At 35.0% G+C, this 13,510-nt stretch overlaps 1 protein-coding gene across 2 annotated transcripts in view; it reads right to left on the bottom strand.

Annotated features, from left to right (window-relative positions):
- Positions 1–4,263: 4,263 nt before the first annotated feature.
- The window catches only part of LOC105550522 (T-cell receptor-associated transmembrane adapter 1), a 31,676-nt gene continuing 22,429 nt past the window's right edge, over positions 4,264–13,510 (bottom strand). For both annotated transcript variants that reach the window (XM_011995466.1, XM_011995474.1), the window contains 3 exons: positions 11,946–12,007; positions 9,834–9,922; positions 4,264–5,516 (listed from right to left, as the gene is read on the bottom strand). In XM_011995466.1, the coding sequence (XP_011850856.1) occupies positions 5,259–5,516; positions 9,834–9,922; positions 11,946–12,007 (409 nt within the window). In that variant the 3' untranslated portion in view covers positions 4,264–5,258. The remainder of the gene's footprint in view (positions 5,517–9,833; positions 9,923–11,945; positions 12,008–13,510) is intronic.

Below are 13,510 nucleotides of genomic sequence, written 5' to 3'. Positions count from 1 at the left end.
ATTGTTATGTGTCCTAATGAAATATGGGTGTGGAGGGAACTTTTCCTATGACAGTTAAGTTCACTGATTCCAAAGAATCAATAAACAGAATCGCTAAAAACAAATTACTGACAATTTAGGTAAGGGTGAGATAACTCTTAAAGTCTTGGAAGAAAAGCCAAAAATCTTGAGGGATGCTGCAGTTAGATTTCATTAGAAATGTTTTTAAGTTCTTATTTCACTTAAAACTAAAACTGGGACTGTAGACAGTGTTTTATGGACAATGATATTTATATAAGAAAAATAACATGGAACTCCAATCGTAGACCTACTCAAGGCAAGGCGTTGGCCCTATATCAAAAGTTAATGAATAAATGTTTATACATTTTAAATTTAAATGTTTATGGTACTTTAAAAATTTATTCCTCACTTGACCCAACTTTTTCAGTTAATCTACCAACTACGTTCTTAATCAATGCAGATGGAAGAAATAAACCTACTTAATTCTCAAGTGTTATGATGGATACTGACATCTGAAAAGACTTGTCCGTTACATCAGAGGTGGCCAAGAATGCTGTTGATTGAGGTTCTTTTTCCATTCTCTTCCATTTTGGTCTAAATAACAAATGTTTCCCTGATTCCAAATGAGATAACTTTCATCCCCTACATGCAAAATTAGACAAAACTGGGCACAAAATTATGTTTTAGCTTCAATATTGGGATTTATTTATTTATTTTTTGTGAGTTAGTTTTGGGTTCTGTCTTTTTTGGAGAGTGAATATGAGGTCACTGCAGGGAAAACCTCTTTATATACAAAACTGAAAAAGAAAAGGTAAGTCATTTTAAAGCAAGTGGCATTAATAAAATACTTTCCTGTAAAAACATTTTAATATGAAAATATTGTGGTAGATGTAAGTCTTAGTGTTTATTGAAAGCAACAAACTGTCATTTAAGTGGATTTATTGTTGGATTTTTCCTAAATTAGAAGGGCAGTTAGTGTGTACAAGCTGCCATAAATCGTCATTATTTTTAAGAATTGTTTTCAATTTGTTTTAGTTAGCCTCTTTTGATTTTAAATAACAGAAATGCAGGCACAGCACTTAAAGAGATTACTATTGTTAAATAGATAGGATGCAGGGATAATTAAGAAATAGGGTCCAAGAGCACTTAAACCCAGCTCTAGAAATCAGCTATTCTACAGAGCAAGTAAGCAAGTCTAAGTCTAGACTTGGACTACCTATATTCAAATCCTGAGTCTACAGTTTATTCGTGTGACATCAGGCAAGTTACTTTTTATCAGTCTTGGTTTCTTCATCTTTAAGATTCGGACTTAATAGCATCTATCTATCTTTTAGGGTGTTATGTGATTAAATTAAGAATGCAGGTAAGCACTTACCACAGTGTCTTACACTTAGCAAGTTCTCAATAAATATGACTCGTCATTGTCATGATTGTTATAGGATTAGTCTGATGAGTTACGGAGCTTTGAACTCCAGTCTCTGCCATCTTACTGTTAGTTTCTTCCCCTTGTACTTGTACTTGCTTTTCAAAGCCCCAATTCTATCTATGGTTTTTTTTATGTTGTTGTTCTGATCAGTATCCAGTCTCTTGTATCTAGATTGGTTCAAAGACGAATCTACTGTCTTCTTCCTATAATGTATTCCAACTAATATATGAAGGAATAACAGGGCTAGAATATCATTTTGCAAGCTCCTAATGAAACAAATGATCTTGCCAGGTGTCAGCCAACTATGGCCTCTAGGCTACATCTGGCCTGCTTGTTTTTGTAAATAAAGTTTTACTGAAACTCAAAAAAAGGAGAATCTACTGTCTTGATTCAAGTACCCAGCCTTGATGCAGTCAGCCACGACTTCCTAGGTAGTAGAAGCTGTGAGTGGGTGCAGAAGAGCACTTCAGAGGAGGTTAAAAAATTGCAAACAGCATTTAGAAGTGTACCTCTGTTGAATTTATATTCTGTCTTGTTCCTTTCTGTCAATGCTCTGTTTTTCTGTGTTAACATAAATTGTCTGTTCTGTTAATCAAATGACAAAACCTCAGAGAAGATTTAAAGCATATGTCTAAACTAATCACCCTCCCTTTACTCTGCCAGAAATAAGCCATTTAATACCAAAAGGAAATGAGTTATCCCTCCTATTCTGGAGATTTGAGTTCAACTTATTGGAACTTTAAAACATTATCAGTGAAAATCTCAAGACTTGGAATTCATCTGTTTTCTAGTCATGATTTTTCTTTTTTCTTTTCCTCTGTACACATTTTTTTTTTCCAGTTGAAATGTTAAGGCTTATAATGATACAGGCTAAGGATCCATAATCTGAAAATCCAAAATCCAAAATGTTCCAAAATGGAAAATTTTTTAGTGCCATGACTCCACAAGTGGAAAATTCCATACCTGACATTATGTGACAAATGCACAAGACTATTTACAAATATTACATAAAATGCCCCTCAAGCTATGTGTATATAAATGTAAATGAATATTCTGTTTAGGCTTAAGTTCCATTCCTAAGATACCTCACTACATATGAATAAATATTCCAAAATCTAAAAATCAGAAACACCTCTGATATTCATCCTGTATTCCTTCTGGAACATAAGCCCTGAGAACTGCCAAAGGCGAAGTATATATAGTCTGTAATAATTACATGATGCTCAGTAATTCATAGCTTACTCACATTTCAAATAGTCCTGCTTAGCTTATGGAATTATACTAAATTACACTAAAAATATACTATAGAATTACAGTAAAGTGGTAAGAATGCTTTGGATTTCTGCTTCTGGCGAAGAGAGAATAACATCCTAGATGTACCCACCTACCTGAACATACTCTGCCAGCTGAAACAACTAAAATCCAGACAAAGGAGATGAAAGTGTTACTTGACATACTGTTTCAGGCAATGAAGGACGAGAGTCAAGAGTCCCTGAAAGATGGGAAACAAATGAGGTAAACCTTCCTATCACCCTATCTTATTTCCTGGAGAAAAGTTTCAGGCCTTGGAGCAGGTAGATTCCTCTAGTTAAAAGTCCATTGATCTCTTGAATTGAGGAGATGGAGCTCCAGGTCAAGAGAATTCAAAAAGGCAGAGTACTGGAGAGAAGGGAGCTGCGTGTAGAGAAAACTCTGGAGAAATGTGAAGAGTCGCCCTCAAGCATTCAGTTAAGTAGTGGTCAGTGCATGCAAGTGACAAAACTACCTGAACTTGGGGAAAAACCCACCTGAAACGAATAAAGAAAACAGTGTGCATGATTCACACATGGCTGGGAATAGTGTCGGTTTTCAACAGCCGAAGTGGAAAACCTCGTAACTCATGAACAGTTGCACTAAGTACTAACGAGGATCTTTTCTCAGTAATAAACTAAATTTAACTTAGTCTAAAAGCTGCTCTGGCTTAATCTAACAAAATTTAAAAGCAAGATTCTAAATGATCAAATTGTGTTCAAGTAACTTGATAGTTTTCAGTTAGCTATGTAACTGAAAACAAACTACCAAGTTAGTTTTCAGTTACATAGCTCAAAAACATTTATAAGAATGCAAAAATGTGCATCGCCAAATAAAGGAAAACGTACAGTATTTTCTGTCCAATCAAAAATCATCAGGCATTTAAACAGGCAGAAAAATGTAATCCACAATGAGAAAAATAAATCACTTGAAACTCACTCAGAATGACAGATAATAAAATTAGCAGATTTTAAAAAGCATTAAAACAGTTGTTACAGCTGTATCCATAGGTTGAAGATGTTAGATGAGAGATTAAGTATGTTAGATAGAGACATGAAAGATGGGGGACAAAAGACCTAAACTAAATTTATAGAAAGAAAAACTAAGTTATCTGAGATTAAAAAGTCCTGTGTAGGATTATGGCAGATTAGATCATTTAGAAGAAAAGATTCATAAACTTGAAGATGTAGCAAGAAAAACTATCCAAAACGAAATACAAAAAAGAATGAAATAAAATAAACAGATAAGTAAAATGTGGGACCATTTGCAAGTAATTGAAAAACTTGAAAATGAGGAGGGTCACAGAAAAAAAAATATTGGTCATTTCCCCCCCAAATTTGATGAAATCTATAAATACATATATCTAAGAAGCTCAGCAAATTCCAAACACAAGACACTTGAAAAATAACCATACCTTGGCACATAATAATCAAATTAGAACCAGTAATAAGGAAAATCTTAACAATCAGAAAAATAACGTATATCATACGTAAGGACAAAGACAAGTATTAAAGTAGATGTTTCATCAGAAACAAAGTGAAAAGACAGTGAAGCAGTATTTTTTAATTACTGAAAGAAACATTGTCATCTCAACCTTGCTTTTTGTATCAATAAATTGTTTTTAAAAAGTCATTAAAATTATTTAAACTCTGATTTGGTTATCAGTGGGGTGCTATGCAGACATTAAAATTATGATATATAAGTGTATTTATATATCATTAAATACAACAGTGAAAATAAATCCACAATATATTGTTGAGTGAAAAGAAAGTTTAAGTAATGTGTACAAAAGAAACCACATTTTTGGTTAAAACAAAAAGAGAAACATCTGATATACATACATAAGCATGCCCAGAAAAATATTTAGAAGGATATATAGAAAGTTTCTCCAAGTGATTATCTCTGGCTAGTAGAATTCCTAAACTCTTTTTGATATTTGTTTGTTGTTGTAAGGAGCATGCATTAATTTGACAATTTTCAAAACGGTAAAGCTATCTTTGAGAAAAATACTTTGTAAGAAAATTATATTACTACTCTTAGTAATGCATTTTAATGTCTCCTATACCTTTTAATTAGAAATTTATTTCAATTATGGGCTATTGCCCATTGGTGAGAAAGGAGAATTAAAACAAAACTGATTGGCTTTTATTTTTATTCTAACTTGTTCCAGAATACATTCATGCTTAAATTTTTTAAAAATTTCCCTAAGTATTAGGTATTGTGAATTTGTAATTTTGTTATCAGGCTCAATTTTCAAGTTGGGTTTTATTAAGTTTTAGTATATGTACTGCCGAGGTGAGCACATTAATTTTTTACATTTTAGTAGTAAAGCATTTTTAAAGTTATTTGAAATACTGATTTTCACAGCATTACGTTTGGCATGCATAAGTGTAAGCTCTGAATAAGAAGTAAGCCACCATCCCATCAACAAATGATCAGGTCATCACCCTGCCGCCAAGTCCTTCTGTGTCCTCTGAGGATCTTGTTTTCTTAGCAACCATCTTCAATAGGAGCCAAATCATTGAGCTAGATCATGGCCCAGCTAGTTTATAGGTTCTCTCTTAGCACGGATCAATCCAAACAGTCTGATGGGATCATCATGAATGTTTTCCTCTACTGCCTGACTTTCTGGGGAGAAACTGTCTACTAAGGTGGTCTTAGAAACGCTGGCATCTATTGCATGTAGTTGCTCATGTCCATCCTTGTCTGAGAAATGAGAATTCTGTTTTCTGGGCTTTCTGCGCTTCCCCTTAATGCTGTGATCAAGTGAGGCGTAGCACATCTGTGTTTCATTGGTTGCCTAAAAGAAAGGGATGTTAATTTTTCATTGTTAGCCTGGTCTTTAGCTTGACTTCTGGAAATTTCTATGGTGAATGAAAACCAAGTAACTTGTTTTCTAGGCCTCACCTACCTTGTTTTGCCAAATTTGTCAGTACGAAAAACAAAAACAAAAACAAACAGAACAGAAAACTATAGTCAGCCAACATATTGAGTTGAAAAAGTGCTTAGATGAAACTTTTTCCTAGATTTTTATTTCTGTCTTATACTCTAACTGTACATGACCATTTTAGGTTGATTCTTACCTGCCTCTACCTCCACCTCCACCTAAGGTAGTTCTGGCTCTGTGTTGCTCTTACCAAGTAACAATAGTCCAGTTTATTAAAGTAGGAATAAGCATGATAGGAAGGAGTTTACCAAATCACAAGGTCTACTTTACAAGTACCTAACAATTGGTCATTTAATGGTACATAAAAGTCCCCAATCTTTCTACATTTTTAAGATTCAGAAGTATAAAGATAACAATATTCACTTACATGATGGATATCTGGCAAATAACTAAATTTCTTATCTTTCCCTATTATTTTCTTATCTGGCTTCCCCAGCTCCCTTTTGAACTCATTTGGGTTGGTCTTGGAGATATCCATTCACATCCAAGAGGGCCCAATGGGCTTCTCTGGACTAGACCTGGGTGAATACTAAAGAAAGACAGGAAACTAGGCTATCTAGGGGAAGCAACATACCAAAGGCGAGACCTTGAATTTGGCATTGGAAAGACTACAGCTGAATCCCAGCTCTGCCATACACTGATCATGGGATCTTGGTCAGGTTTTAAAAACTATTCTGAGCCTCAATTTTCTTGCCTAGAAAATGCAAATCATCATAGTGTGGTTATGGTTAGTACATAGAGATAATGTATATGGAAGCTATAACTACTGTCCAAAAGTAAGGTAGCATTGTAATTATGAAAAGTTGTAGACTAAAACTTTAAGACAGCCATTGAACAAAACACAGATTTATGTATTAAGCATTACTCTTTAAGACTAGGCCAAAATTGTATTGATTTGCAGGGATAGAGTGAAGAAATAACATTCGGATTAACAACATTTCTATTGCATAAGTAAACATCTCCCCATTGGCACTTGTTTTCATGCTAAGAGTGAAATGTTTTATATTCTCTGCCAGATAGAAAAAATGGTTCTATTTATACCCCCTGCTTTGTATGTGTGTGTGTTGTGTGTGTGCATGTTCTTTGAGATGGAGTTTCGCTCTTGTTGCTCAGGCTGGAGTGTAGTGGTGCGATCTCGGCTCACTGCAACTTCTGCCTCCCAGGTTCAAGCAATTCTTCTGCCTCAGCCTCCCGAGTAGCTGGGATTACAGGTGCCCACCACCACACCCGGCTAATTTTTGTATTTTTAGTAGAGACGGAGTTTCACCATGTTGGTCAGGCTGGTCTCGAACACTTGACCTCAGATGATCTGCCGCCAAAGTGCTGGGATTACAGGTGTGAGTCACCGCGCCAGGCCGTGTGATTTTTTTGTTGTCATTTTTTGTCTAGCTTTTTATTCTTAAAATCCTCATTTCTGGAAAAATTGTAATAGCTGCCTAACTGGATCCATGCTCTATTTTCTTCCCATTGCCATATACTGTCGTCAAGTTATTTCTAATTTAATCTCAACCTGTTTTCTTTTCATAAGTGAAAGCATTCCAAACAATGCATGTGTGGTCAACACTTGGTCAACTTTATCAAGTGCTACAGAGTTAAAGAATGTGAGTCCTAAGAAAGGAAAACAAATTGTACGTTTAATAGTCACTGGAGACTTCCACATTGCAGTGTTAGTTAAGTATATGGGTGGAAAACACATAGCCAGGGTAAATGAATGTGTATCTATCAAAAGAAATCAAAACAATAGAGGAAGAAGCTAAGAATCAGTTTAAAAATTAGAAGGAAGAACAGTTCAAGTAAGGTTTTTTTTTTAAATATTGGAAGGATTTTCACATATTGGTAGGCAAACAGTAATGATTCATTTAAAAAATGGAAACTAGAGAAAAATAATTGAAAGTACAAGATCCTGAAATAATTAGGAGAAAGGGTCGAGATCATGAATAAGAGCATTGGCTTTGGAAGGGGAGAGGATGCCTCTGGAGGAAGAAAAGATTGATTAGAGATTTGGACATGAAGAGAAGAGGAGCAAGCTCACACTTGTGTTTTTCAAATGCTTTAGGATTTGGGAACTCTTGTGAACTAACTTTATTACTAGGCTTTCTGATTAACTCTTCCTAGTTAATAGAAGACTGAGATACTAAAATTACAATTTCTGAACTGTACACATCATTTTCAAAGGCCAAGGAGCCTATTTACAGTTTTTCCAATGAAGAAACACTTTGTCTATCAAGCTTTATGCATAATATCCTAGATTTTGACCAAAGTAACAAAGTAAGTATTGTAGTAGCAAACTGGGTAGTGTTTTTTTATGATAATAATCACTGTAGTGAAATGAAATTGAGCAAATAAAAAGAGATTACCTCTAATTTGTGAAACTAAATTTATGAGAATAGTATAATAGAAAAGAGTAATTTTCTTGGAAATACCTTTAAATACATAATTTATAAAAGATCAGACTTTAAAGACATTTTAAGGCTTTGCGTAATTTTCACTTAAGTGAAAGCCAGATGCAGCTCAAATAAAGCTACCTGTACAATTCACGTGTATGAAATAGTAACTTCTATTCGGAATTCTCAATACTTTTGTAACTAAAGTGCTGTGAATCTCTAAACTTCAGATAATATAGTGTATTTTAACCTTATTTGAGAGGTTTTCTTTTTATTATCATGGATTTAGCAAATCATATTATATCATGCAGGTTTTCCATATGTTTATCTAAACTATATTTTATAATTAACTAAACATTAGATGACAGATTTGGTGACTATATTTTTCCCAAACCCTACTACATCTTGGTTTCTTAGTTAAAAAGTATTCGGCCGGGTGCGGTGGCTCACGCTGGTAATCCCAGCACTTTGGGAGGCCGAGGCAGGTGGATCACTGGGGTCAGGAATTTGCGACCAGCCTGACCAACATGGTAAAACCCTGTCTCTACTAAAAGTACAAAAATTAGCTGGGCATGGTGGCAGGCACCTGTAATCCCAGCTACTTGGGAGGCTAAGGCAGGAGAATCTCTTGAACCTGGGAGGCAGAGGTGCAGTGAGCTGAGATAGTGCCATTACACTCCAGCCTGGGCAATAAAGAGAAAACTCTGTCTCAAAAAAAAAAAAAAAAAAGAAAAAAAGTTAAAAAATCTGATTTATTAGGGGATTTATCTGAAGAAAAAGAGCAAACTTCTACTTCACTGGGAAATTTTCAAGATGTGAGTCATTTTAGGGAAGAGAATGTTCTGTAAGATAGGACTAAGTTTGGATTCTGTCTACTTACTTAGTACCTAAGTGTTCTAGGGCAAGTTTTCATCCTTTGTGAGCATTTGTAAAATGGGAATGATAATGTTGCCTCCCTCATAGGAATCTAAGGAGATAATGCACATAAAGCACATAATACAAGACCAACACATAAAAATTGCTTAGGAAATGCTGGTTCTATTACTATGTCTAGGCAGTAACAAGACAGGATCTGAGAGGAGAAGAAAGACTATTTTAATTGAAATGTGCAGCATTTCAAGAGCATGTAGGCTAAAAATTTCTAATGGCTTTTAATAAAGTTAGAACTAAAACTGAAGAGGTTGAACAAATTGTGGTAGGAAAAAGAGAAACTAGCCATTTCTTCCTGTTTTTTTATGTTTCTCTTTATATTTTTGTCCTGCCTACCTCCACATAAACTGTGTGTATATTTTGCAATCTCTTGCCGTAAGACCACAGACATAGGACTTGCATTAAAATTGAAAGTCATTTGCCTTTTAAAATAGGGATATGATGTTTTGTATCTAGCTAATTTATCTTATAACTAAAGGTCTCCCTCTCCCTACCCCAGCTCTGTCTTTTGAATTTCTGACATTTAGGTCTTGTGAGCATTATCCATGTGTCAACTTCTGTATTATATGATCTCTGTGATACACACAAAATTTTCAATCAGAAAGAAAAAGCTTAATAGATTGCCTTTGTGATTGTGTACAATTTTAAAATCTATTGCCTTTGTGATTGTGTACAATTTTGACTCTTGGAATATGGTTTGAGTTCTGTTTACATGACTCTGAGTTAGAGTCAGTTCCCAGAACTTGATACCCAATTGATTGTAAAATTTCTAACAGGCTATTTCAGATGTGTATCATAATGTACTACTCTTATGCTCTTGAAATGTGCAAATATGGAAACAGAAAACAAAACTCACCTGTGCAGATGGGGTGGCTTCGTGCCTTTCATTTACAGATTTCTCTGGTCGGGCTTTCATTTGTTCATAGCAATTTTCATCCATTGGTTCTTGGCGATTAAAAAGATTGTGACTCATGATAGAAAATTTAAAAATACTAGTATGAATAAAAATACATGATCTAAACAACATTTGACTGTAAATATAAACTGCCCAAGAATTACTTAACTAGTGTTTTTGGTGGAGATACAAAGAAGGAAGCCCAAACTGTTACCTGCAGATTAAGCAGTGAAGTCTCTTGAGCTACAGGGTTAGTAAGATAAAAATAAATCCTTGGCATAAGAACTAGATCATATGAATTTTCTTGTACCATTGCAGGACTTGACAGTCTTAAACTACCATTTAAATGTTATAGAGATCTCACAAGTTAAAGGATTGCCTGTACTCTCTATTTAAGATAGACTGCAAATGGTGCATGGTGCCACAAAGCACACTGCACATACATCAGTGATTACAATTTTGAAATTTGTTCCTTGAGTAAGGAGTTTTACTCAGGGACGTTTCAAGTCCAACATCCTCATTTTGAAAAAGAAGGTTTATATTATGACTTTTGTCCCATCAATCAGTGACAGGACATCTCAGTCAGACTGCCTAAGGGTCTGGGACGGCACAATGCTTGTCCTTAGTATTTGGGGCTTTTGTACAGTGTTCAGCAGCCAGCAGATCTGTACTCACTTCATCCTGCAGGATGAATCATCCATACCTTTCTTCCCCCAGATATGTCCATTTAAAAGGAAGAAGAAAGTGAAGTAGTGACTCATTGAATGACCAGTAACCTGGCAGAAATGTGGATTGTGCCAGTTTGACCCTCAGAGAGAAAAAGATATATTTACTATAATAAAAGCAACTTAATAATCATTGAGCTCTTTCTGAAAAGCAACACAGAGAAAGGGTATGTAGAGTGGTGTTTCTCAAATCATGGTCCATCGAAAATCTGCATCAGAATCACCTGGGATGTTAAGTAGCAGATCTCTAAGCCTTAGCCTGGACCTGCTAAAGCAGAATGTGTGCAAGTGGCACCTGGGCTCACTTAAGTATGGAAGTAACAAGTATGATGGGTTTAGAGTCATCAGAATACATAAGAATTCGAGTAGTCAAATATTACAGGTGGCCAACATGATTCTCCAAAGTGAAATGGGGACAAATTATTTTTAATATTGTATTTCCAAAAAATAATTTTTGATTCCTTAGAGCACTAGAGGACACTCTACAATGAAAGGAAAGATAAAAATAAATTCTTGAATCATACAAAAGAGAATTCCCACATTTCTAACTTTAGGATGATTCCATAGTGCTTGAATATATAGACTTTTAGATAAATTTTGTACATTACTGGATGTCTCTGTGTTCAAAACTTGGAGTTCAATAGGATTTAACCCCTAAGTCTCCTCTGATGTACTGAATGAGTACTTGCAGGGAAAGGCTGGTAGCTTCTATCATCAGAACTCTAAGATCAGACCAAGGTTATCTGTTTTGAGAAATGTAGGGATGTTTTATTTTTAGGTGTCTGGGATGATACAAGTGATAAGGGAATTCAAGAGCACTTATTACATATAAACAAAATAAATATATAAATCACTCAGCAACAATTTGGTTCTTCTTTCTCCCACCTTCCATCAATCCAGCCCTACATTCTCTATTTAAAATATGAGAAACCAAGGAAACTGTTCATTGTTCCATGCTATTCACTATACATTTGCTTTTGTATACTGAGCACAAAGCATTGTTTCTGTGGACAACTTTCTGTCCTAGAAATAGCTTTATTTCATAGAATTCAGTGTGTGTCGAAATTCATGGTAATAGAGTCTTCCTGTATTCTCATTACTAGTAGAGTGAAATGAAGAGAATGTAGAAAAACAGGATGTTGATTTAGAGTGGCTATTGTAATCCAGCTTACAATATGCAGCTTTGGAAACATAGCCTAATTAGTATACTAAAAGTACTTGAATTGATGGTTACCACTGGGATAGCTAAGTGTGATTGTGATTTTTTTAAAGTGCCACTTAAATTATTTTGTGAAACTAAGTGTGATTTACTTGATTTATTTATAAATTTAATTTATGGAAAACTTACCTGAAATCATATCATCTAAGTTACCATAAATTGGTGCATCTTCAATATAATACTCATCATCCCTATAACAAGGAAAAATAATTTACCTTATTAGATTCTACTTTTCACATAATTCATAACTGATTTCTCAGCTAAATTCAATATTAAGTGAACTATTGCCTATTCTTGGTTACCTCCAGCCAACCACAGTAGGTGTGTTCCTGTGCAAGTGAGTGAACACATGCCTGCATGTATGTATGTGTATGTGTGTTTCGTGTAAATTTAAAAAGTTGGTTTTTGGACCTTCTTACAGGGAATAATGATAGCAAATACTTATTCAATAGTAACTGTATATTAGATGCTACATCGAGTATATTTCATATGTTTGTTGATTTAATTCTCTCAATTCCAACATAGGTACTATATCATCCCCCTTAGGTAGATAAGAAATCTGAGGCACAGAGAGGTTATATCACTTGTTCAAGATTACGAGACTAATAAGTAGCAGAACTGGAATTAGAACCCAGGTAATCCATGCTCTTTATTGTACAGTGTACTGCCTCTTTACTCACCCAGAATATCAGTCCAAACAGTCTCTTAAAACCATGTTTTCTGAGTATTACAGACTGAGGTTAGCAGATGCAATAAAATGATTGATCACCTATTATGTCCAGATGCTGAGTTAGGTGTTTTACATACATTATATCAAAAGCTCACAAAGAAAATTCTCCAAAAGTAGTAGTATTCTTCCCTGCTTTACACAGGAGAATCCTGAGATTCACATAAATTAATTTACTTTCCCTAGGCTTATCTCAACTGTCAGCAATAACTACCAATTATGAAACTTTTCTCTATGCAAGTGCTCATTCAACCCTCAGGACAATAATATGAGATGCATATTTTTATCCCTATTGTGCATATAAGGTATTTGCAACTCATAGAGGTTAATGACATTGTCCACAGATACACAGTAACTGGAAGTGCTAGGATTGTACAGCAAGTTTAGTCATAAAACCCTGTGCTCAGTCCACATCATGAGGAAGTTATTCAGAGGGTGATACAATTCAAAGGCTCTAGGGAAACAGTCTAGATACTATACAGGGACCACAGTTTTATGTCTCCCCCACCCCCAAGTCAAGAGAAATGACAAGAATACACAGCTATTTGCTCTTGTTAGCTAATTAAAGTTCCTTCCAGCCTCACGTGAGTAATGCTATTAGAATTACAGTATACATCCTACCATTGTCACCAGACTCATTCTACCAATGTCATACTACCATTGATGATGGCCCTAGTGACCAGATTTCACAATGGCAGTCTGGAAACTGAGGAACTTATCAGGTGGTGAGAGTGGCATTTCATAAAATAGTACCAACTGCTTTAACTTTGAGATTACATGTCACTGAAAGCTGGAGGGAATTTCATCAAAAGAAAAACAAAAGGACTCTTATCTCAAGGCATAACAGCTGTATTACTCCCCATACTACTGAAAAAAAGACAGAGTATATGTAAATAGTAAGTAGGTAGTAAAAAATAGTAACAGTTCAAATGATACCTGTATGAAATGGCTTGAAAAGCTCAGACAT

Source organism: Mandrillus leucophaeus, unplaced genomic scaffold (assembly GCF_000951045.1).
Source record: "Mandrillus leucophaeus isolate KB7577 unplaced genomic scaffold, Mleu.le_1.0 Scaffold113, whole genome shotgun sequence".
In the NCBI taxonomy this organism is placed as follows: Eukaryota; Metazoa; Chordata; class Mammalia; order Primates; family Cercopithecidae; genus Mandrillus; species Mandrillus leucophaeus.
The sequence above is the reverse complement of the archived record's forward strand: the minus strand, read 5'-3'. Positions and strand labels throughout refer to the sequence as shown.